The 26844-nt window shown below is 43.1% G+C and overlaps 2 protein-coding genes across 3 annotated transcripts; both read left to right on the forward strand.

The window, feature by feature from the left end:
- Nucleotides 1-3281: 3281 nt before the first annotated feature.
- lmcd1 (LIM and cysteine-rich domains 1) lies at nt 3282-15409 on the forward strand. The gene is made up of 8 exons (XM_083770657.1): nt 3282-3331; nt 3680-4074; nt 8018-8118; nt 10104-10359; nt 11364-11519; nt 12220-12435; nt 12568-12786; nt 13096-15409. Exons 2-8 carry the CDS (start codon nt 4039-4041, stop codon nt 13210-13212), a joined length of 1101 nt encoding a protein of 366 aa, XP_083626783.1. The 5' UTR covers nt 3282-3331; nt 3680-4038; the 3' UTR covers nt 13213-15409.
- Nucleotides 15410-22676: 7267 nt separating this feature from the next.
- rpp14 (ribonuclease P/MRP 14 subunit) lies at nt 22677-26842 on the forward strand. Of its 2 annotated transcripts, none has more exons than XM_083771569.1 (6): nt 22677-22844; nt 24969-25089; nt 25284-25365; nt 25544-25620; nt 26163-26241; nt 26713-26842. In XM_083771569.1, the coding sequence occupies exons 2-6, from the start codon at nt 24998-25000 to the stop codon at nt 26767-26769; spliced, it is 387 nt and encodes a 128-aa protein (XP_083627695.1). In that variant the 5' UTR covers nt 22677-22844; nt 24969-24997; the 3' UTR covers nt 26770-26842. The 2 variants fall into 2 exon arrangements, with proteins under 2 accessions (XP_083627695.1, XP_083627696.1); XM_083771570.1 differs by lacking the exon at nt 22677-22844 and adding an exon at nt 24604-24724 and having other exon boundaries at nt 24916-25089.
- The last annotated feature ends 2 nt before the right edge of the window (nt 26843-26844 follow it).

The following is a 26844-nucleotide window of genomic DNA, read 5'->3' on the forward strand; positions in this document are numbered from 1 at the left end:
AAGAAAATCCAGTCGAGGTTGTGTTGTTTATGTTCGTCCTGTTGCACGCTACGTATTTACTTATGTTCATCCTCTTACAAAAAGGTTAATCTTCACCTCTCTGGATGAGCTGTCTGGCTGCATGTCTACCTGCCCTGAGTGTTGATGCACCTTTGAAGCACCTTTTCTAGCTGTGTGTAAGTGAATTAATCAATTAATACTTTATGTTAATGGTTCTACAAACATACAATCATCAAACAACCAAACATCAACGTTAAACTGGACAAATTCTAACTAAAACCATACATACGATAACTACAGACAACCCAAACAAATAACACACAAATAATCAAACTAATAAATGTAAAAAGTGATGTACAATGTACAAAGATACATAGAAGCCTAGAGCTTTACTCACTGACCAGAATTCCAACAAAATGTATCCCTATAGTAACTGCATTACTACAGGCGGGCTGCCAAATCTTTGTCTGATAGGAACATTTTTCTTTTACATTAACCACTTGAACCTAGCTAGCATCCCCATTCTGAGGAGAACTTTAGACAAAATTGCAGATCTACAAGCTCATGACCCTGTATTTTTCAATATAAGATTTATTCTACTCTGGTATTTCAATTCACTGGGATATTCGAATACTTTTTCCACCTCTGCTCTCAACATTAATAAAGAGTTATTCAGTAATGATACAGAAACGGAACGAACAATCCCTCTTCATAATCCAGACAATAACTGGGTTACTTGGTTAGTCACTGCAAAACTGTTATTCCCCAACCATATTAAACATAATCCTGTCTCATGTTCTGTTTAGAACAGTCTCTTCTCTCACAAGAACACAAAATAGATTTGTACAGAAGTGTACTGCCCTACAAAGCCACGGTAAATGGTAAATGGTGCATTTATATCCAAGGCTTTATCCAAGGCGCTTTACATAGATTGTGCATTACATTCACCCATTCATACACCGATTGCGGCGGAAGCCATGCAAGGTACCAACCAGCACATCGGGAGCAATTTGGGGTTCAGAGTCTTGCTCAAGGACACTTCGACATGTAGACAGGAGGAGCCGGGATTCGAACCACCGACCCATGGATCATTGGACGACCTGCTCTACCTCCTGAGCCACAGTCGCCCCCTCTGCAGTAACTACGGAAATAAATGGCAGATAGTGGGTTTAAAAGTGTTTCAACTGATCAGCCAAATGATGTATCTGCAAATAAGTGATATTAGGCCTACACTAATTGTAATTATGTTCTTGAGGTAATTGTTTATCCCCTAAAATCACAAAGACAGTTGACCTTTGGGATACACAAATAAGTTTGCTTTGTAGGGCAGTGTAGGCTACTCACTGCACTTGGTACTGTACTGGTATCGTTATGCAGTGCTGTAGTACAGTATACATACAGTATGGCACAGGAGTACAGTATAATTATTATTATAATAAAACTTTATTTATATAGAACCTTTTAAAAATTGCATTACAACGTGCTTTACACATTCAAAAAATAAGCAGAATGTACTACTGCACCTGGGGGTACTTATACAAATATAAGTACCCCCCCCCCCCCCCCCCTGTGATTTTTGTAACTCACAGGCTACTGTCACCAGGTGGAGACAGTGAGCCTTCATAAGGCAAACAGTTTTGTGTGTTTTTTTGAGCGGTGCAACCACTCCCTTACGGAGCTTCTGGGTGCCTGGCTGGGTGGCTGGTTATGAACACGGAAATAGCATGGTTGTTTTTCACCACCTGTGCAACCTAACACACACACAAACACACACGCACATATTAACTGTATATACTCACTGTATGATGATTTCGGGTGTGCCACTACAGTACAGTGACAGTACAGTAGAGGGACCCCCACACGGTAACTCTGTAATTTCTCAACCGTTTCGGACGTGGGGCGGCTCGCCGGAATCGGCCTGGATCCCTGGGCACGTTCCTGGGGGTCAGGATATTCCGGGGACTCCCCGGGGACCCCCCCAGGGACTCCCCGGGGACCCCCCCAGACCCCCACATGGTAACTCTCTCATTTCTCTACCGTTTCGGACGTGGGGCAGCTCGCCTGAACCGGGCCGGCACCCTGGCTGTGGTCCTGTGGGTCTGGAACTACCGGAGACCCCACGGGGGCACCACTCACTTCACACGGGTGTGATTTTTTATTTCAACATGGTATTTTGAGATTTACCAGCAGTGTTTTGTGTGTGTGTGTGTGTGTGTGTGTGTGTGTGTGTGTGTGTGTGTGTGTGTGTGTGCGCGCGCGAGCGACACACACACACACACACACACTGTGTGTCTTTGTTAGTCCCCACTTAAGTTTAGATCGGTCAGACTGTCCTGGGAAATGGATGGCAACAGGTCTAGATGTCTCTGAATAAGTCAATACGTTTATCACGAAGATGCAACATGTGTTCAGATATTTGCTACAGTGACCAACATGAACCCTGAGATGGTCTTCTAGGGTCAGATTCCACTAGAGCCTCCCTATAGGCTCTCCCTGCACTGTCTCTCTGTAAGCTTTCCTACTGGATCAGCTCTTCTACTGACTCTCTCCTACACGTCTCCCTCTCAGCTTTCCTACTGTCTGTCTGTCTGTCTCTCTCTCCTACTGACTCTCTCCTACACGTCTCCCTCTCAGCTTTCCTACTGTCTGTCTGTCTCTCTCTCCTATACTGTACGCCGTCTCCCTCAGCTTCTCTACTGCCTACCTCAGCTGTATATCCCAGACAGACAGACAGACAGACAGACAGACAGACAGACAGACAGACAGACTGCCTATAACTCTGTTAGTTGAATCAGCCGTGCAGAGCGACCTGACCCATGCCTCCCTGTCTGTTTATCTGTTATTCTGAAGCGGGCCTACCTGTCTGTCTTTCTCAAGCAAGTCGTACCTGTCTTTCTGCAGCAGGCCAGCCTGTCTGTCTGTAGCAGGCTGGTGAGACACTACACATTCCTGTGTGTTGTTAGAAGTGTGATGTCATCGAGTGAAAAAAAATTACAAATGAAAGAGAGAGCGGAAGGGTGGAGTGAAACTATGGGGCTCCCTATTGGCTGTTTGTTCCACTGGGGACCCCTCTCTCACACACACACACACACACACACACACACACACACACACACACACACACACACACACACACACACACACACACACACACACCACACAGTCTCTCTGTCTTTCTTTCCTGACCCCCCCTCCTCTCTCTCTCTCTCTCTCTCTCTCTCTCTCTCTCTCTCTCTGAGTGAAAACATAACCAGCTCATTCAAACCTCACTACTCCAGTCAGACAACTAGCCAGGTCAGACAGCAGTGGTTTTCATGCAGCAGTGGTGGTGGTGAGTGAATCACGTTTTTTATAGGAATTTGTGTGTGCATGTGTGTGTGTGTGTGTGTGTGTGTGTGTGTGTGTGTGTGTGTGTGTGTGTGTGTGTGTGTGTGTGGTGTGTACACGCGGAGGGAGGTTCACAGCAGTTCAAGAAATTAACTAAAAAAAGAGAATTTAAGTCTTTGTTAAGAAATTCTGTAATGGAGATAAGGTGTCTATGTAGAACTGTGCCTGCCTGCCTGCCTGTCTGGCTGGAGTGAGTAAGAATGTACAGTCACTCATTTGTAGGAGTTTCATTGATGACATCAGAAGGGTGTTTGTTCTCTGCTCACTCCTCTAATTTCTGTCTCTACTGTAGATGCCTGGAAGACAGAGACGCAGGACAGAATTCAGGCTTTGTAGGATCTGATCCTAGACTAAGAACGGGCTACATGTGGACGTGGAGGTAACGACTAAGCACAAGAACAGCCTGCCGTGAGGGAAACACAGAAGGAGTTCAAACTCAACGACAAGACAATCAAGAAGGAAAGGAATCGAGAAGGAAAAGAAGAGAGGAGAGGAGTGGAATAAGGAAAAGAAGAGAGGAGAGGAGTGGAATAAGGAAAAGAAGAGAGGACAGAAGAGGAGAGAAAAGGAGGAAGAGAAGGAGGGGAACATACAGAGTGAGAGGAGTGTTTGGAACACTTGGACCAACAAGAACAACACCACAACAACATAATGGAGATAAAAGGAATGACAGGCGCCATGGAGAAGGTAGGACACAGCATCAAGCTTTGTTATTGAGAATTCATATTTTTTTTTGGCAAAAACCCAAAACAAAAATGCTTTCATTGTTCAGTCAAAATGTTCCATAAATAATTTTTTGTTGTTTCAAAATAATTTGCGTTTATGCTGTACAGTCGGCTGCTTAACAAGTCTGTTCAGATCCTACTGTAGATCACCAGCGGCACAATAAACCAGCCTAGGCTAGTGTTAAAGATCATATCCCAGATCATCATTACATGATACCATAATTGCATCATTACAATTATATAGTGTAGTACAAGGATCAGATCCTAGATCAGCAACATTAAAATGCGTTTGTTTTGTTTAATATTACTGTATTTACTGTATATAACTGTAAAGAAAGACACGGTGTCTCCGTTCAGTCCGTAGGACGGTGTTAGTGTAATGTGCCCTTTGACACTAACACATTACAGTGTTAGTGTCATGTAATCCCTTTGACAATTTGTGTAGTTTGTCTCTGTGGGAGTAACTGTTACTGTAGTCATCGGTGCAAAAAATAATACAGACCCAGACTTTAGTGCTCCAGTATTAGTTTAGTAAAGTTGAAGTGCCCAGGTATCTTTCTTATTGTTACTGTTGTTTGTCTTTGAAGGACAGACAATTAGTAATAATAATAATAATAATAAACTTTATTTATATAGCACCTTTCATACATAAATGTAGCTCAAAGTGCTTTACAGAGCAAAAAAGATAATAAAAACTAAAGCAAAACAAAACAGCATTAAAACAGGCATGCAGTTAAAACAATAGGACAATAACCAGTGTCAAATCAGGAGAAGGCAGTGGTACAAAGATAAGAACAGATAAACTAAGGCAACGACATAAATAAATAAAAAGCAGTAATACAATACAGTGAGGACGTGAATAACAAAAAATAAAAGATCATTTAAAAGCAATGTTGTAGAGGTGGGTCTTGAGCTGAGCTTTAAAAATGTCTACAGAGGCTGCCTGACGAAGGCACAGTGTACGACAGACTATTAGTGACATACAGTATGTCTTGCTTGTATCTAGTACAGACAGTGGTGTTCAGTGGCATCTACTCTAGATTTTCTCTGTCCGACAGACTGTTAGTGTTGTTTCACTAGGAAGTGGAGTCAGACTCGTACATCTGAAATAAGCAGGTGTGTGTTGTTGAAATGACCTCAATGTCCATAGATAGCATGGTGGTTAATCCTCCCCAAACCCCTACTGTTCTAGGATCACATCCCACCGGAGCCTTTTCATTCCTATGTCCTCTACTGTCTCCCTCCAGCTTTCATACTACTGTCTGCTGTCTGGCTTTCTTTATTTGATCTCTGTTAGGGCTGAAACTATTGATTATTTTCTCAGTGATTAGTCCATAGATACATTTTTCGATTAACTAAATAAAAATATTGTGTGTGTGTGTGTGTGTGTGTGTGTGTGTGTGTGTGTGTGTGTGTGTGTGTGTGTGTGTGTGTGTGTGTGTGTGTGCGTGCGTGCGTGTGTGTGTGTGTGTGTGTGTGTGTGTGTGTGTGTGTGTGTGTGCGTGCGTGCGTGCGTGCGTGTGTGCGTGTGCGTGCGTGTGTGTGTGTGTGCGCACGTGTGCCCGTGCGCGCAAGATAGACAGAGGTGGAGATGTGTTGATCTGTCTGAATGACTCAAATGAGTATGACCTTTGGAAGTTGATCTCACACACACACACACACACACACACACACACACACACACACACACACACACACACACACACACACACACACACACACACACACACAGTAGAAAATCCCTTGTGTGAAAGAGCTTGTGTGAATTTCCACATTGGTTCCAGCATACATGTTACTCTGTTGATGTGATGGCATCCAAACAGCTTGTTTGTCTGTCAGTCTCCCAGACACCCCAAAACAAAACACATACACATGCACACACACACACACCCCAGTGTTATTTTGTAGGGGAGCACACCTACAAAATAAGTTTAATTTGTAACAAAAAATCTGTCTGTCTGATATTACTACTAATATTTGTATATTTCAACAGTCTAAAACTAATTTTGATTGATTGATACTTTGGTACAAAAAGTACATAGCATAGGTACAGTTATACAAGAATGCTAAAAGGATACAAAACTAAATCCCAGAGGGCTTGTTTCCATTGTGGTCCTATGTAAATCTAACAATGTCTAGTATTGTGTTGTGACTTGTGATATATGCTGAGTTATGAGCATTGTTGTTGCATTTCTGTGCTGTGTGTGTTGACTGTGTTCTATCTAGGCTATTGGCAGGGGCGTAGAGAGCACGAGAGCACTGCTATTCCTCATCCAGATTGGCTATTTTTGCCACTCGTTATTACGCGGCGGAGCCGCAGAGAAATTTGTTATTTTGAGGGTTGGCTTTAGGACTTTTTGGCACATTTTGTTGCCCCCCCCCCCTCAGTGTGTTGCCCTACTCGCAGTGCGTATTGCGTGTATAGGTAGCGACGGCACTGGCTATTGTCTTGTGTTGTCTAGTGTTATGTTTAGAAGGTGTCAGCCATCAACTTGACTGTGACCTTTTCAACAAGCTCCCCCTGCTAACTTCACACCTGCTACTCGCTCTCTGTCTCTTGTGCATGCGTGCGTGCTTGCGTGCATGTGTGCGTGCGGTGTGTGCGTGCGGTGTGTGCGTGCGTGCGTATGCATGTGCGTGTTGGGCAGGTGAAAGCTATAACCTTGTGCTGTCACCTCTATAACATTCAACAAGCCAGTGTGGCAACAATGACTCAAGTGTCTTTTTTCATGGTTTCTGTTGTTGCAAGAGATTATTATGAATAAGAAGAAGAAATATAGCTGCAAGCAGTGATAGACGGGGTCAAGCCATAAAAGTAATACGGCAATAAATAAAAAAGCGATACGCAATGCCTGCCTTCTAATTAGTAGGGAAATACTACTTGATACTCGATACAATGATAACTAACAAGTAATGTTATATAGAAAGGAGTGATGTCATACTCTTCCAAATTAACAATTACGTTGGAGACTACTACTATCACAGGGATTATTTATAGGCGTCTAATCTCCCACTACGCTCCCGTGATCAAAATCATCTCGCACATTATGCGCTTATGTTTCACAGAGCCAAAGCACCGTTTGATTAAGCATCTAACTTGTAACATTGTAAACATGTTATATTGTTTTTAATTGTGCGATTTCAATTGCTTGTACAGTTGGAAATACCCTACCAATTTCATATGACACCTCGTCAATGTATGCCTTTACAAAAAAGAAAGTTCACATGTATAATATTTATACGTTTTATAGCTATACATTTTAGGAGTGAATACATATGTTTATATGCCTGTCAGCTGCTCCTCTTGTCTACGACAGAAAAAGGGTGCAGACAAAGCCTGCGGCAGCTCCCGACCAGACGTGAGATTTGGCGTGGCGTATACGTCAAAGTTCAAAGTCACGCTAGAATGATAAATGCCACATTTTTCGGCGTACGCCCATTTCTGGGTGTAAGTCGCGTTGATAAATGAGGGCCATATAGGTTTTTGGCAACAGACCTGACATTGCAGTACAAATAAAACAGGTTTGGCCCAACATTGTACCCTGGGGCACACCACAAGTTATATGGGAGGATGGAAATAAACTGATTCATAACTCAAGTATGATGTAGAACCACTACAAAGCAGTCCCTGCTATACAAACCCACCGCTGATCAATGGTGTTGAATTGATCACTTAAAATATTGTGTCAGATTTAATTTTTTTTATTGTTTTATGAATAGCAATTTAGAAATTGTGTGATAATTTTTGCATCTGCTGGGGCCTGCCAAAATCGGCTTTGGTCAATGGTAGCCCCAATAAAGGAGCAGTTCACCAATTTTCAACCTAAGCTTGTCCACCGAGTGTCATCAACACTAACATTCACCTCAGCAACACTCTGATATAGTCTCTTCATCTCTCCTATCAGATGAATGTGGGACAGCGTGATGGAGGAGCAGGAGGAGTCAAAGAAGGGGATAAGAGAGGAGGCAAGGAGAGCTGTTCTGAACTCAAAATGCATTCCTGGAGGTAATGTCTTTCTCTTTTTCTCTCTCTTTTACTGCTAGGCCTACAAACGAATACAAGAAGACTCACCCCGTTTCTGTTTTCCTCCCAGATTTTTCACCAGTGAGGGGTGGGAGAGGCTGGACAGCAGACGGCTGGATTTTGAATTTCTCTAACTATAAACTTTCATGACAGCAGAACAGCCTAAGTACAAATATAATTTATGAAAAGCTACTACAGTGAAGTCAGTTCACAGAAGTTGTTGTAGGATATGTGGGGATTATCTGACGAGGTACCATTTGAGTGGGCAAAACCTTACATATACTAAATAATACTAAATTGTTTATAGGGTCAATATAAGTAATATACTATAGCCTTTCCACAGGAGTATCTTTTTATATTCTTCCAAAAAGAATACAAACAGCCAATAGCATATTACAAAGTTACAAAGAGGAAAAACGGGCACGCACCGGGGTGAGTCTTCTTGTTACCCTACAAACACATGAAGGAGGGCAGGTGAAAGTCTAAGGTGACAAATTCCTTTGTGATATACCCTGTAGCAAACTACAAGCCTAATTCCAAATTGCATTTTTTTTTTTTACATTTTTACAACATTTAGTTTATAATACCATAATTTGGTTTATTTGGTTTACATTTACGAGGTGAGGTGTGGAGGAAAAATAAACAATGTTACACTGCAATGCGATAACATTTAAACTATTGTATGATACATGTACATAAATGATGATGAAACACAGTTTACACTGTAGTCAGAGCGAACTTGAGCCACGAGAGACATCAGCCGACTCAGCCCTGTTCGAGTTGCGATAATGGACAGAATAGTAAATCATGTTCTGGCGAGAACGTTTGCCCTGACTGCCACTCAAAGTGGCTACTGGCCAATCGCAGCGCGTACTGTTTACTCAAACGCGAAGGCGATTCAGCACTTGCGAAATGCCACCCCACTTTTTCACTGCAAAATTCCAACATAGCCACCACGTGAAAACACCTGTTACCAACCTGGTCAGATAATAATAATAATAATAATAATAATAACTAGAACTGCACTCTGTCGAGTGCATACTTGCTTGTTGCACACTAGTAGGCCATAAATGGCCAACTAGTGCGCAAGCAGAGCGTGCAAGTACCTTCGACCGCTGTATTAGGTGTAACTATTTGTTACCTACCTACTTTATGCATATAAACACCTAGTATTATTAAGTATGGTTCAAGTTTCTATCTATATAAGAAATACAGTTTTATCGATGTAGATATATTCTGGATCCCTTTTTAGTTTTTTAAAGAAAAATAAATCATTTATATGTGATGAAAAAAAAGGTATATAAATTGAATTAAAATATGTTATACAGTATAATTATTCTGTAAACGGTGGAATCTCAATATATCTGTGAAGGAACGTTTGAAATGTCTAATTATTAGGTGTAACTATTTGCTACCTATCTACTTTATGCATGTAAACACCTATGCAACTTAGAGATGAAAATAAGTTTGACAATGACTACATAGATGACAATCAGGAGTATGTAGTTGTAAATTGATTAGCGGTATACTGTGGTTACTTTGCACCAAAAACCGTGACAGCCGTCCCGCCATTTGATGTTTATGCAAGAAAACAGCAAATCTGTGCCTGGTTTGCTGGGACCAGATTACACAAATGACCATATTTCTTACGTCATCATTAAGAGCTAGTCATACATATACACAACACGTACTCTGGTACCAGCAGATCAGGCACAATTTGCTATTTTATTTTTACTGATTGAGTATATAGTATACGTATGACTAGCTCTAAATGATGACGTAAGAGATATGGTCATTTGTGGTCGTTTGGTCCCAGCAAAACAGGCACAGATTTGATGTTTTTCTGCATAAACATCGAATGGCGGGACAGCTGTCACGGCGGAAGAGACCGGGCGAAATTATTACTTGCGCGCTCTGCTTGCGCAAGTAATAATAATAATAATAATAATGATAATAAACCTCCACAGTAAGGTGTGTGTGGCATGCGGCTGCAGCTCTGTTGACCACGCCCCTGGAAGTGATGCCGATGACGACCAGCGAATGGGGCGACTGCTGACCGACTCACCATGCTCTCATTTGACGGCCAAGGTGAAAGGGGCGGGGGGCCTGCGTCTGTACAAGAGGAACAGGATGACAGTGACCAATCCTGTCGTGTCCCGCAAAGACCCCTCCTTCAACACCACCTACTATGACTGGACTCCCTTTGGACTCACGCAGAAACTGGTCAGAACCCGCCTCTCCTGTCCTCCTTTCAGATCAGAACCCGCCTCTCCTGTCCTCCTTTCAGATCAGAACCCGCCTCTCCTGTCCTCCTTTTAGATCAGAACCCGCCTCTCCTGTCCTCCTTTCAGATCAGAACCCGCCTCTCCTGTCCTCCTTTTAGATCAGAACCCGCCTCTCCTGTCCTCCTTTCAGATCAGAACCCGCCTCTCCTGTCCTCCTTTTAGATCAGAACCCGCCTCTCCTGTCCTCCTTTCAGATCAGAACCCGCCTCTCCTGTCCTCCTTTTAGATCAGAACCCGCCTCTCCTGTCCTCCTTTTAGATCAGAACCCGCCTCTCCTGTCCTCCTTTTAGATCAGAACCCGCCTCTCCTGTCCCCCTTTTAGATCAGAACCCGCCTCTCCTGTCCCCCTTTTAGATCAGAACCCGCCTCTCCTGTCCTCCTTTTTAGATGCGTATATAAGGCCATGTGTTCACCAATTCAAAGCATTCTTTTCCAGGTGACTCACCCAACGCACTGTTCTAAAACCCTCATCCAAAAAGCCCAAAGTTGAAATTATGCTGCTGGTATTTTCCAGCATAGTATAAATATGCAATTCAGTAGTATAAACAATTCAAAACATACGAGTGCTCTGGACAAAAACACATCCCCTAAAAGTTACGAAGATTTTCTGCTTTTAGCACCTCTCATCACAGTGCTTTTAACCAAGAGTGCCAAGTAAAGTGCAGAGGTAGTGCTGGCACCAAAATAGCCTACAGTACTTCTATTATCTATTATATAGGCCTACTCTGTGTGTGTGTGTGTGTGTGTGTGTGTGTGTGTGTGTGTGTGTGTGTGTGTGTGTGTGTGTGTGTGTGTGTGTGTGTGTGTGTGTGTGTGTGTGTGTGTGTGTGTGTGTGTGTGTGTGTGTGTGTGTGTGTGTGTGTGTGTGTGTGTGTGTGTGTCTTTCCCAACTTACGTGGTCCTTGAGTACTTCTCCTATTAACCTCCTCTCCTCTCCTCTAGGCTATGCAGTACATGCAGGACTCTCTCCCAGAGAACAGGCGACCCATCTCGGGGACAGACGGAGTGTTGTATCGGCGCAGGCAGCTCCTTGGACAACTACCTGTCTATGACCAGGACCCCATGAAGTGTCAGAGCCTGACAACAAGCGAGGACGAGGTTTGAACAATGGATTACATTGTATCACATTACAGCACAAAACAATCCATCGTTACATCATATTTCATTACAATAAATTGCAGTACTTTGCATTGCATTATGTTGCATCGAATTACTAAAAGTTTTCAAGCCGCCGAATCTGTTTGGGCCCAAAACATAATCAAGCCTCACAACAGGTGCCACAAATGGGCTCAAATCACAGGCTTGTGCGTGACATCATCATCATACCCGGGGTATACCCGTGGCAAGTTATGCGGGAATGCCTACTGAGTGGCAAAAAGCTACTTTCTGGCCTTACAATAAGCCCATACATCCAAAGAGAAAAGTGCTATCTGATTAAACAACGTTAAACTCACTTTGCCACTAACTTTGCCACTCGATTTTCCACTCATTTAATGCATGCGCATACCCTCTATACGGGTCATACCAAAGACTGTAAAAATGGAACCCAGTGCCTCCCTGCTTGACACTCAGCATCAAGGGTTGGATTGGGGTATAAGTCCCTGCGACATACTAGCGTCATGTCCAGGGGGTGTACTTGTACATCAAGCTGCCTCACGCTACAGAAACAGGAGATAGGCTCCTGCCCCTATGGGCCTCATGGCTCGGCAAGGCTACTTACTTTACTACCACGTGAATACCAGCGCCCAGACAGCAAATAAAACAAGAAAATACTGCATCTGGTCTTCTCTCCTTCTAGATCTCCTCCATGTTGTTGTTCGTGAAAGGATACAAACAAGAAGTGCTGGGGGTGGGGGAGGTGGCCCTTCCCACTGAAGGAGGGGCTCTTGCAGAAGCAGCGAATCAGAGGAGAGCAAAGGAGACCAAGGACCAGGGTAGCGCCACCAACAGCAAGGCAGAACACCCTGCTGGCTCTACCAATGGGACGCAGAATCCAGACATCATGACTGAATATGTGAGAAACATGCTCAAAGTGTCAGATAACAGATAAAGTGTCAACATTACCCTTATTATTATTATTATTATTATTATTATTATATATTAGATCCTGTGTTTTCATGACATAAACCTCTCCTCTCCTCTGCAGTTTTGTACCGGTTGTCATGGCGAGATCACAAGCGACTCTCTGGTTGTTTATGCCGAGCGTGCTGGTTACCATGACTACCGTTGGCACCCTGGCTGCTTCCTATGCTCAGAGTGTGGCCAGGGATTGGTGGACCTGGTGTACTTCTGGACTAATCAGAAGCTGCTATGTGGCCGACACTATTGTCAGTCTGTCTGGCCGCGCTGCTCTGGGTGTGATGAGGTGAGAGACACACATGCACGCGCGCGCACGCACACACACACACACACACACACACACACACACACACACACACACACACACACACACACACACACACACACACACACACACACACACACACACACACACACACACACACACACACACACACACGTGCACACAAGCATGTATATATGTACACACTGTACATACATTCGCTCCTTACTAACCTTAATTTTAAACAACAATAAATTAACATTAAATTGATGAACCATAACCACTTGGAAAGTGAAGACCAAAGCAATGACCAAAGCTCCTCTCCTCTCCCAGCTTATATTTTGTCAGTCTTTCCATTCGGGGACAGATGGACGGACATGGCATCATGACCACTACTGCTGCTGGCGCTGTGGACAGAGTCTGGACACACCGTGTATCTGTTCACAATGACACACACACACACACACACACACACACACACACACACACACACACACACACACACACACACACACACACACACACACACACACACACACACACACACACACCGGTGAATGTGACATTACACCTTGTCATATCAGTGCTGTTATAATGGTAATTGTACCAATGGAGTTGTAGTAATAATAGTAGTCATAGTAGTAGTGCAGTAGCAATAGTTGTAGTATGGTAGTAGTAGTAGCTGTGTAGTTGTAATAGTCTAATAGTAGTATATAGTAGTAGTAATATTTGGATGTTTTCAAATATGGAAATGTTCAACATATCAGTGTGCGTGTGTGCGTGCGTGCGTGCGTTGAGAGATAAATTCAAAGAGAGAGAGATAGGTGTTGACATAAAAGACTGAATGAATGAAGAAGAGAAACACTGCAAATCCCTTATAGACTCAGAGTTAAATAAATACCAGTACTCAGGGTTTTACAGTGTAATAAGAGTGAGAGGAGATGTCACAGAGGACGAAACAGTAAGTCTTGCACTCATTCTAATATAAATATTTTGTGTAAGACTTAGTGCAGTACTTGGCAAAGTACTTAGAGAAGTGCTTAGTTGAATGACTGCGGCTCAAAATACAAAAACATTGAAACATGAGCAATGAGTGGTGTGTTGTTCCATTGTTTGTTTTAAATCTTACAATGTGACCTCAAGATCATATAACACACTGGATTAGGCATTGATTGATTTAGCCGATAATGTTTATATGAAGTCGGTTTCATATAGACCAATACTGGATACAAACAAAACGATATTAGAAGAGAGCAATTTAAATCAGCTTATTTTTGTATAAATAGTTGTATGTTGAATTTGAATCATTTCACTTGAGATAGGAACAAAGCTAACTTATTATTGTGGTAAATTTTAACATATTATTTGTTTACATGGACAGCTATGTTGAAGAATGAGTCGGCATTTGTCGTCTTGCAGAGAGAACATGAGAAGAGAGAGAATTAACTACTCATTTAGCTGTCATTTATCTTATTAAAGTATTAGCTTGTTATTTTTTTTAAGATAAAGATTTATAGAACTGGACCTCAAGTAAAAGCAAAACATGAATATTCACTGATGATGTATGTGTACAGTACAGTACAGTACAGTACAGTACAGTACAGCACAGCACAGTACAGTACAGTACAGTACAGTACAGTACAGTACAGTACAGTACAGTACAGTACAGTACAGTACAGTACAGTCTTTATATTATCACACAGTTTTGATCCCTCAAATGTGGTTAAAAACTTGTGACAAAGATATATAATGGAAACAGGATATGAACTTCATTGTCAAAAATGACATCAGTGTACTGAAACGGCAAAATTCACTGGGAATAGAATAATTAGCAGAAGCATCTTTTTTGCGTTATACTGGACAACATATACAGTATATGGCTATATGCCATACCATTACTGATATATTCATAGGCAATTCAATTACTTTTTGTATATGGTAGACAGGCAGGCAGAGAGATTGAGTCGTGAAAAGAAAAGCTAGTGTGCTGGGTGTGATTATAATGTTTTTGTTGTTGTTGTTGTAGTAGGTTGTGAAGTACATTTGCACATTATCTGAAATCCTGAAATAAATAATAACATTTAGCTGATTTTGAACCTAAATCCCATTGTTAACATTGGGTGTACTGGAATGTATGCCCAATGATGAAAGATTATGCACATTTTGAGGAGAAAAGCATGACACGTTTTTTCCCCACACTATAATCTATTTGGTTCAGAACAATGGGATATGTCAAAGCTTTCCTTTAATGATGCAAGCGACCCGTGATCATCAAGTATTGTAGTGTGATGTTATGTAAATGAAAGCTGCAATCCATAACATTTATGTCTAACCCGGTATTCGAACCTGGGTCTCCAAAGCGAGCACTTGCGATTTCTACTTCTGGGCACGGGGTACATTACCCTGGGTTGGGGAAAGGTCAAGGATATACATTTCTCAATGTAGCAACCACCATACAGATTGGTTAAAATAAAAATGTATTTGCTAAAGAAGTTATGGATTGCATGCAGCTTCAGAAATGATGTGCGTTTTTTGGGGGCAAGCCTGCCATATGCCCTTAAATTTGTGTGTGTAATGCTCCAGATATAACGCTCTTCTTGGTGGAGTTTAAGTAAAGTTAATGTGTTTTAGGTTGCAATAAAGTTTATTTAAATTAAATACATGTCATATCGTATTATTGGACATGGAGAAAACTTTGGAATGAGGACACATTTTCTTACATGGGATGTGTGTGTGTGTTTATGTATATTTGTGTGTTTATTTGTGAGTGGGCATGGTTATGTTAAAGCATTCTGACCGGGCACCCATTTTGGTGTTAGCATCATGTTATGCTTTATCTATTGAAAAATAGCAGATCTACAAGCTCATATCGCGCCACTGAGTGGCGCGATACGAGCTTGTAGGTCTGCCATTTAAAAAAAATCAAAGAACGACTCACATTTTTTAGAATCTGATCTCGGGTCAGAATGGGTTCATCAGACCAGTGTGTGTCCAGTGGAAAACCTCGTATGAATCTGATCTCAGGTCAGAATGGGTTAAAGCAGCACTATGTAACTTTCCTCTTCTATTTAGATTTGAACCATGATGTTTCCTCACACGTGATCCTGTATCTATGTGAGATCTAAATGTCTCAATTGAAGAGCAGGGAGACAAAATTGTATAAGTTACATTGTATTAACAATACACTCTCTACCAAACAAAATGTTACATACTGTATAGTGAGGCTTTAAACCATTGTTCATTGTATAACAATTATGAGATATCCATATGAATGGTTATCATAATGAAACAAACAGACGGGATCGATCAGTCAGTTAAAGAATCAGTAAGATAATGCTAATGTGCTGTAAGTACAAAACCATATTTTACACACACACACACACACACACACACACACGCGCACACACACACACACACACACACACACACACACACACACACACACACACACACACACACACACACACACACACACACACACACACACACACACACACACACACACGCACATTTTGAATTATCAGTCTTTTAAAAGCTTCAAAGCCACCAAAGAAAACAAATTCCATCACTGTTATGTCTCATTCATTCCATAAAAATAGCCTATAATCTCTGTTTTCCTGACATGGTGTAGGAAACGTCTGTCAGCCTGATTCCACAGTGATGTAAGGAGCCAGGAACGCTGTCCTGTGGAATGTTGGAATTCCTTTTTTTCCCCTCAGAAATAGAGAGAAGGGGTGGTTGTGTTCTGCTTTCATTAACAGAAAGATTACACTGCGGTGCTGGGCTAACCGTCTCCCTCTCCGCAGTCCTACTGTCTCCCTCGCAGTAAGTAGTCTATTTCAACCCTTTCAGTTATTGTGACTGTAGGTTGCAGTTTACTATGAAAACCTGTATTTCCGTCGTGTCCTGCGTTGCCTCGTGACATCACACCTCGTGACATGTCACGCCACCATAAATGGCTGTCTCCATATACGAAGATCACGACACTGACCTCATCAAACCCTGGATAGCCATACATGGAGAAGACCTGTTCTGACTTTCCATATGTTGATCCTTCCTCTTCGATGTCTCCCTTTTTTTAATATATGTTTTTTTGTGGCTTTCGCCTTTATTTGATATTTTTTATGGAGGGATAGACAGTAGGCTGACAGGAAATGGGGAGAGAGATGGGGGGAAGACATGCAGTAAAGGCTGTCGGGATCGGGAGTCGAACCCGCGGCACACTGCCAGACTGGACCATTGAGCCACGGCCCAGGCCCGATGTCTCCCTTTTAACTGACCATTCAAACTTTAGACGGGCCCGCCCCAAAGTTATTAGAGTTCTCAACAGTCCCGAAAATTAAGGCCCGGCCCTACCTGGGCCCTCATCCAAACCCTGTACACTCAAGACACTGGCCCTGCTGCCACCCTTAGATCTCCATATATGGAACTGACCTGTTCTGACATATATTATGTATACATATGTTGATCTGACCTCATCAAAAACCTGTACACTCAAGATACTCCATATTATGGCCAGTACCCCCTGACCCCCCATGCCAAAGGGCCAGCAGTCTGACATCACCCAGGCGGATGCATGCGCGCGACCTCGCCCTCAGGGCGTCTTACTGGTCCTATTGTCTGTGTGTCTGACACTATCTTCATCCCAGTTGTCCTTCTGTCTGTCTGTCTACAATCTCTCTCAGTTGTCTTACAGTCCATCTCCCTCTACATTGCACTTGCTTGCTTCTGAGACAGTAAGTGGACGGCGGACGCACACTCTGAAATTTTAGAGACATTACCTTTCTCTATCTTTTTTTACTATCAGTTGTTTTTCCCTTTCTGTATTTACTTGTACTTCTGTCTTCTGTCTGTGTTCTTAGTTTGGCCCACTATAGTCACACTGCATTTTGAAACTGAAAGAGATCTGGACTAATTGCTATTCAACTGAACTATCAAACAGCTCACTTGAAGACTTTTAGACCCGCCCTGGATATTTTCAGAAAATAGAGATCACCCACTATAAGTAGCGGGCTATTTCAAATACTCTCTGACTAACGGTCTGACCAGCTGCACTTGCTTGCTTCTGAGACAGTAAGTGGACGCACACTCCGAACATTTTAGAGACATTACCTTTCTGTATCGTTCCAAATTTCCTTGCGGTATCGTTCCAATTTCCTTGCGGTATCGTTCCAATCCAAAGAATCACACAGGCTGACTAAGATAGCCTAGTGTCCAATCCAAAGACCCGGACACCCAGACACATCCAGACACATCGAAGGAGGCCGTCCTAGGGGTTCTGTATCAACTTACTTCCTACTTCCTATTATTATTATTACTATTATTATGTCATAATTATTAGTTGTACCTTATTATTATTATTATCAGTATTATTATTATTACTTTATTATTATTATCTCTTATACCTGTTTAGAATGTGTTTTCCCACCGTCCCTATACTGTCCTCCTCATGTCGCCCGAGACACTACCCCTACAATCACAGAGATCCCTCAAATCTCATCTATCCAGCTCGTTCACCCAGTCACCACATTGTGGTGGAAGGAGGACTATGGAACTGCCGAGCAGCTACCAAAAAGAATATGCCTGAATTCATTTCAGGCCACGCCTCCCTCAAGTCTCTGCATTTCCTTGCTCTGACTGAAACCTGGATCACCCCAGATAACACTGCAACTCCCGCCGCGCTCTCTGTTTCACACAAGTTCACCCACACCCCTCGCCAAACAGGTACAGGGGTGGTACTGGGCTACTAACATACCCCAAATGGAATTTCCGTGTCTTAAATCTCTCTCACCTTTCTCTGTCCACATGTGAATTTCATGCTATCTCAATATCACAGCCAGTCCCCCTCATCCTCAATGTGCTGTATCGCCCTCCAGGAACTCTCGGGAACTTCCTGGAAGAACTAGACTCTCTGATCAGCTCGTTTCCGGAAGATGGCACCCCTCTGATTCTACTGGGTGACTTCAACCTTCCTACCGCAGAGAAATATCTTCCCGTTATATCCCTTCTGGCCTCATTTGACCTCTCCCTATCTCCCTCCCCTCCCACTCACAAGGCTGGTAATGTTTTGGACCTTGTGTTCTCCAGAGCCTGCTCTCCCTCCACACTCTCTGTTACCCCCTTAATTAGGTCTGAACACCACTTCATAACCTTCTCCCTCTCTCTCTCCACCCTCCCGCCTAAACCTATTAACCCTCCGAACGTCACCTCCCGACGCAATCTCAAGTCCCTAAACCCCTCCTCCCTCTCATCCTCTATTCTCTCCTCTCTACCCTCCCTGGAGTCCTTCCTCTCCCTCTCACCTGACACTGCAACCTCATCCTTCCTCTCCTCTATCTCATCTGCATTCGACCAACACTGCCCGCTCTCATCCAGGCCAGCTCGCTCATGTCCACCGGCTCCCTGGCTATCTGAAACTCTCAGATCTGAACGAACACCTCTAAGGGCAGCCAAAAGAAAGTGGCACAAGACGAAGCTACCAGATGACCTTTCACACTTTCACTCACTCCTCTCTGCCTTTGCCCACTCACTAACCACTGCTAAAACCTCTTTCTACCACACCAAAATCCAATCCTGTACTTCTAACCCAAGGAAGCTCTTCTCCACTTTCACCTCCCTCCTTAAACCCCCTCCCCCCACTCAACCTTCATCCCTCACTGCTGATGTTTTTGTCAACTACTTCGAGAAGAAGGTTGATGATATCAGCAGCTCCTTTCCTCCCCTCCCACATAAATTGGCATCTGATTCAACCAACACTAACCCCAACATACCATGCATGTCCTCCTTCTCTCCTCTTTCCCCAGACGAGGTTCTACAACTAGTGACATCCTCTAGACCTACCACCTGTCCTCTTGACCCTGTCCCGTCTCCAATCTTCCAAACCATCGCACCTGATCTGCTCCCCTTCATCACCTCCATCATCAACACCTCAGTAACCTCAGGCTGCGTCCCATCTGCCCTCAAGTCAGCCAGAGTAACACCACTCCTCAAAAAACCAACCCTTGACCCTTCAGATATCAAGAACTACAGACCAGTATCACTCCTTTCATTTATTTCTAAAACCATTGAACGTGTCGTCTCCAACCAGCTCTCTCTCCATCTCTCACAGAACAACCTGCTGGATCCCAACCAGTCCGGATTCAAGAAGGCCCACTCCACAGAAACTGCCCTGCTGGCAGTCACAGAAGCACTACATGCTGCCCAAGCTGCTTCCCACTCTGCAGTACTGATTCTCCTAGACCTATCAGCAGCATTTGACACAGTGAACCACCAGCTGCTCCTAGACACCCTAGCGGAGCTAGGCATCGGTGGAACGGCACTAAAGTGGTTCTCCTCCTACCTCACCGACCGGACCTACCAGGTTTCCTGGAAAGGTCTGTTATCATCCCCCCGAACCCTCCAAACTGGGGTCCCACAGGGATCTGTACTTGGTCCCCTCCATTTCTCACTGTACACTAAATCCCTTGGCACTATCATCTCTGCTCACAATATATCCTATCACTGCTACGCCAATGACACACAACTGTTCCTATCCTTCCCCCCCTCTACCACTCAGGTGGAAGAGCGCATCACTGCATGCCTGGCTGACATCTCACAGTGGATGTCCTCCAACCATCTCAAGCTGAACCCAGACAAGACTGAGCTTCTCTTCTTCCCAGCTAAGTCCTGCCCTATGCGGGAGCTAACTATTTCCGTAGACAACGCCCTGGTAACGTCTGTCCCAACAGCCAGGAATCTTGGTGTTGTCCTGGACAGTCAGCTCTCGTTCAAAGCTCACATCACAGCTGTCACTCGATCCTGTAGGTTCACACTCTATAACATACGACGAATTAGACCGTTCCTCATCCAGGAATCAGCCCAGCTCCTAATCCAGACAACAGTCTTGTCAAAACTCGACTACTGTAACTCCCTCCTTACTGGCCTACCAGCATGTGCACTTAAGCCTCTCCAGCTGATCCAAAATGCAGCAGCTCGCTTGGTCTTCAACCAGCCAAAATTCTCACATGTCTCCCCCCTGCTCCGCTCCCTCCACTGGCTCCCGGTCGCTGCCCGCACAGAATACAAAACTCTGATGCTGGCATTCAAAGCAACCAAAGGTATGGCTCCCCCATATCTTACAAGTATGATTGAACCCTACAAACCCTCCCGCGCACTCAGATCAGCCAACGCAGGGAAGCTGGAAGTACCCTCACTAAAAACGCCGGGACAACGCTCCACACGTCCCAAACTCTTCTCCCTTCTGGCTCCAAAACTGTGGAATGCACTTCCCATTGCAGTCAGAACTGCAGCATCACTCCCAATCTTCCGCCGTAGCCTGAAAACCCACCTTTTCAGACTCCATCATGGCCCATAGCACTTACCCTAACCCCTTAGATAGCATTTATGTTGGCTTAGATAGCATTTGATACAGACTTATAGCATGTTATGTAGACAGCACTATAATTGTATTGTATTTAGTCATAGCACGCCATAGTACATATGTATAGCATAGTAGTAAATATGTATAGTTTATATGTATAGTGTATGTATAGTTTCATTATATAGATATTCCACTGTTACTTTCTTAGCTTACGCATGTTTCATGATAAATAATTTTATGTGATGTATTCCCATGCTTTTGTTCTTGCTTAAATGTAAGTCGCTCTGGATTAAGAGCGTCTGCTAAATGCCTAAATTGTAAATTGTAAATTGTACATTGTCTGCCTTTCAGCCATCGTAGGCTACTGTCTGTCCTTCACAGCAGTGTCTCACTCTCAGCTTTCCTATCTGTCAGTACCACACTGTCTCCCGCTCAGTTTCTGCTATAGTCTCTCCTATACATACTACTACACTTTTCCTATATTCACTCTCTCTCACTCTTCTGTCCTACTGTTCATCTCCTCTATAGCCTACTGTCTGCCCCAGCAGTCCCACAGTCTTTCTGTCTTACACTGTGTGTGTACATCTTAGCTTTCCCATCATCTGTCTCAGTAGAGACAACCTATAATTAAATGAAGGGAGTGGAACACTAGTTTAAAAAGAGCCAGCTGTATTCTGAGCTGAGCTCAACACTTCTCATGGAATGAAAAACATTATGAAAGCAGGTACTCTGATGTAACAATGTTATGCTATAAAATACTCTGTTAAAAGCCAGTGTTAGAAATACATTTCAAATTAGTTACAAAGTACAAGTTTTGTATTAATAATCTAAATCTGCAAAGTAAGCTGAAATAATTGTATAGTGCAGTAAAAAGCACAATATTTATAAAGTATAAAAAAAATGGAAATATAGGCTACTTGGGTAAAGCAAAAGTACCTCCAAATTGTACTTAATTATACACAATGCTTGAGTAAATGTACTTAGTTATTTTCTAACACTGGTTTGATATAATCTATTCTAGGCTATAGGAGAAATGTAACTATAGGCTGAAACATATAATATATATTCTCTGACTGATGCATATGGTCTCTGTTACTAACATTTAGCCTAGGCTATAGGATCAGGCCCGACAAGTAGCATTTTGCACAGTTGCAGAAATATAATCCATTTTATATTAAGGAATGAACTAAATATGAACATTTAAAGGTTTTGGCAAACAAAACTAACTCCCAGTCCCAGTGACCAAGATATAATGTCGTCTATTTTGAAGCTCCCATGCAGAAGCAAAATAAGAAGACATCCTTCCCTGGATCAATTGGAGAAGCGCTCCCTCTTCTGGAAGACTTACACACTGACTGCATGATTGGCAGAGACAATAAGTACTTTACTGTACTTTGTTTTGACAGACAGACAGACAGACAGACAGACAGACAGACAGACAGACAGACAGACAATTCCATAGGTCAATTCATGCTCTGCGCGTGGTTAAGTGTGTCCCATAGCCCGAACGGTCGTCGTGCTACAATTGGTTACTTGGTTGCCCAATGCCCAGTCAGTATGGTTTGTTTATGAAGAACTATACGCATGTGCCGTGCGTTGTTTGAAGGGTATCACTTTGGTGCAAAGTTGCAAACTGTACAGTTGTATATTGATCGGTTACTATTCTACCTGCATATAGGTTGCCTTGTGTTTATTACCCGTCAATAACAGATTCATGTGGCTGGTAAGTATGAGACTGAACGATGTCCAATGCATGAGCCTATCTCTATATTAGCTAACAATGCTAACGCGCTGGCTAGCACACAGCAATGTAGCCCTGGTCCAGTGCTTACAGCGAGTCTCTCTCACTCGCTGTAAACACTGGACCCCAGTGGACCGGGGTCCTAGCGTCAGCATCCACTTCCAATGTGACTTTATTAACAGTTTGCAGAAAAAAAGCACAGAAAGTACAGTTCAATAGTTTCCATCATTGGGGGTCCTTCACTTCATATTAATTTCATAGGAGGATAGGCTGATTGATTATGTACATTTCAACCATTACATTATTAAAGCTAGGTAACACCGTCCTAGCCCCTTTCGGGACCCTCTGTTAGCTTTTCTGAAGTCTGGACGTCGCTGCCCTAGGGTCCCTGATCGGTTATTAAGCCCTCCATGGGATGCAGATGTACATACCCTCCGTTCACGGAGAGCGGCGCGCCGCTTGAGTGTTGGTGAGATGTTTCAAAGATGCATAACGCGGATATAGGAGACAACGGAAACGTGGGCGAAATCGCATTAACCACCGATGCCGTTAAGTATTTTTAATCTTTTTCTTTGCGTTTTGGCTTCTCTGAAATTCTCACTTCCCATGTCCCGCCTCCCACGACACAACAGCATTATAAACATCCTGCATGTACGCCGTCGGCCAATCAGGCAGTACCTAGGATGTGCAGCTAACCAGTTGCCACTCGGGAGGCGGTACAATGGGAAGTCAAGGAAGTGAGGAAGAGAGAATTTCAGAGATTAAAGATTAAATATACTTAACGGCATTGGTGGTTAATGCGATTTTGTTTCCGTTGTCTCCTATAGCCACGTTATGCATCTTTGAAACATCTCACCAACACTCAAGCGGTGTGCAGCTCTCTGTGAACGGAGGGTATGTACATCTGCATCCCATGGAGGGCTTAATAACCGATCAGGGACCCTAGGGCAGCGACGTCCAGACTTCAGAAAAGCTAACCGAGGGTTCCGAAAGGGGCTAGGTAACACCATGGATAACACTGGCTAGCAGAGAGAGAGAGAGAGAGAGAGATACTTGTCAGCTATATTATTGATTTTATTCTCTGTCAGACAAATTCATTTTACACAGCCATTTGCACTCAAAAGGGCCACAAAAATATGGTCAGGTGTATACGCAATACCAGTATATTATTATTACAAATATCAGTCAATCAATCTATATCCCATATCTGGACCATGATGACCATATTCTATACGAGCTGTAAGTGTGACTCAGGTGCGAAGACTTGCAATGCACACTGCCCTGGGCAGCGCACCCCCCAATGCACACTGCCCTGGGCAGCGCCCCCCCCGCCTCCGCCTCCCAGTTCTTCTGCAGAGATGACCGATCAGAAACACACACACACACACACACACACACAGACTTTTGGTATGGAATGAACATAATATAATAATTAAAACATCGAATTACAACACCGCAATTGGAAAAAGCCTGCCACTGGCCTGCCATGCATTTGTTGAAGAGACAACAATATACATTTTCAAATTATATTGTTGTTATGCTTAAATTATCGCTTTGGCTAAAACGCTGAATCCCGCGGATAAAGTAGGCTATGTACATATAACTACAGGCATCAATAACTACAGACATTAATATAGTCTACCGCATTATGTACTATTATATAGCGTACATTTAACAAACAAGCTTGTTTGACATTTGTAAATAGGTCAATGCAAAAACTGCTCCGAGGATAAAACCAGTAAAGCACTAAGGCTTCTTTACATCAGGTATAAAGTAAAAGGAAAACGTGACAACCGTATGGAAAAGGGGGCAGAAGAACTGGGAGGCGGAGGCGTGCTGCCCGGGGCAGTGTGCATTGCGGGGTCATACCTATGTTCCCTCAGCCCTATGTTCCCTCAGCCCCGAGGTGCGCTGCGGGTCGGGAGAGGGTTGCGGTTAGGTTTAGGTGTCTGCCCCGGGGGAGGTTAGGGTTAGGGTGAGGGAGGAGGTAGGTTGTCGTAGGCTGAGGGAACATAGAGCTGAGGGAACATAGGTACGGTCCCTGCATTGCGAGTCTTCACGTCTCAGGTCCCCAGAAATCTAACCATATCACTCATTGTCATTAAGGACGTGGGGGGGGTTGTAAATCCAGTAGAATGCAGCACACTGACAGAACGGAAGAATCTGCAGCTTTCCAAAGAGTCGTGTTGAAAAACGCATCACGGTATCACTATTTGAAGGTTTCTCTGTAAGTATAATCATAGTATTGCTACTGTGCTAATTAAACTGTATGTCAGTGTGTGAGGTTCTGTTGTATCTGAGTCATGTGTATGTACTAGTATGTACTGTGTTTGTTAGTTTCTTTATTATAACTTCACCAATTTCAAAGACCTCAATCCATGTAGTTCTGATAGTATTGTGTGTGCGTGTTCGTTCATTCAGTGTGTTGGGGAATCAAGATGTACCGAGTGCTGTGGAGCTAAAGCTGTTGATAATTCAAGGCCTCCAAAACCTTTATGGAGAGGTAAGATGACTGAATAACTCACGGTCTGTGTATTTTGAGTAAAGGTGCCCAAACGGCCTCGTATTATAATCTGCTCTGAGTCTACAGTACAGACAGTGCATATTTACAAAAATGATAACCAATCACTAAAGTTAAACCTCCTACTGTCTGTCTGTCTGTCTCTCTGTCTGTCTGTCAGGTTGGTGCTGCATTTCCCTTTGACCTGTTATCGTATGAAAAGGACTCTCTCACTTTTGTTCTGCGTGTTTACAGCAGGTAATCACTGTTTTAAATCAATCTGTTATGTTGAGGAATGTATTTCTGAGTACTACACACTGTCATGGAATTTTATCTTTCTATCTTGTTGAATTAAACCGACACTTGTTGATTTGTGCACAAAGAAGTGCATTCAGTAGATGCCAAATTGCCAATGCAGTTCTCTACTCCAGTGTGTGAAATGCAAGCAGTCCTTATTCGTGTACAGGATAATGATAATAACCTTGAGATCTTCCTGAGACCTTCCCCATTCCCATGCATTCCTAAAATATCGGCCAGTCTGTTCTACTGTATGTGTATCATATGTTAGGAGGACTGCATGATTATAGCTCTAATGGCCATTGTTTTTGCCTAATATTATAATCCAGATTATTCATAATGATGGTTTTTGGTGTGGGGAATTCTTTTTTTTAAATCCTTTTCGTGTGTGTGTGTGTGTGTGTGTGTGTGTGTGTGTGTGTGTGTGTGTGTGTGTGTGTGTGTGTGTGTGTGTGTGTGTGTGTCTGTGTGTGTGTGTGTGTGTGTGTGTGTCTCTTTTACAGAGGTCTGGTAAAGTTGTGGAGCTCTCTGACTCTGTTGGGATTCTATCAGAAACAACGCTGTGCCTTCATGATGCTACAGGTCAATAATAGTAGTATTACTAAAGGGGCATGAAATAGTTTTATAGTTATTTGTTCGCCTGTATAGGTTAAAAACATGTCTTACCTTATAGTACACCATGATGTAAGCAATGCAACTGCAGCTAATACATCTAATAATAGTGTGTGTTAGATTTCAATTCATCAAGCCATAAAGACATACAATACAAGTAATCATCAATACTAGGAGCACTAAAAGCATATTTACAGAAAACTGCGGGGTAATTTAATTTATTTTGGCAATCTAGAAGACTTGTCTAGGTCTCTGTCTATGCATGTTTAGTTTAGTGGTAAACACGTTTTTAAATTTTCTTTTAAGGTGCTCATAACCTCTGGCTAAATTTATGTTCTATTTATGTCTGTAATCAATCTCAGTCTTTCTCCTTTGATGTTTCTGACACTGGTGTGTGACCGGTGAAGTGACAGATGTGCTTGTGTGCGTTTGATTCTCCAGGTCTCTCCTTTCCTGTTGGCTCTGTCTGGCAATAGCAGGGAACTAAAGCTAGACTGACACACACACACACACACACACACACACACACACACACACACACACACACACACACACACACACATACACACAGTG

This window comes from Protomyctophum parallelum (assembly GCF_964188405.1).
Source record: "Protomyctophum parallelum genome assembly, chromosome: 8".
NCBI lineage: Eukaryota > Metazoa > Chordata > Actinopteri > Myctophiformes > Myctophidae > Protomyctophum > Protomyctophum parallelum.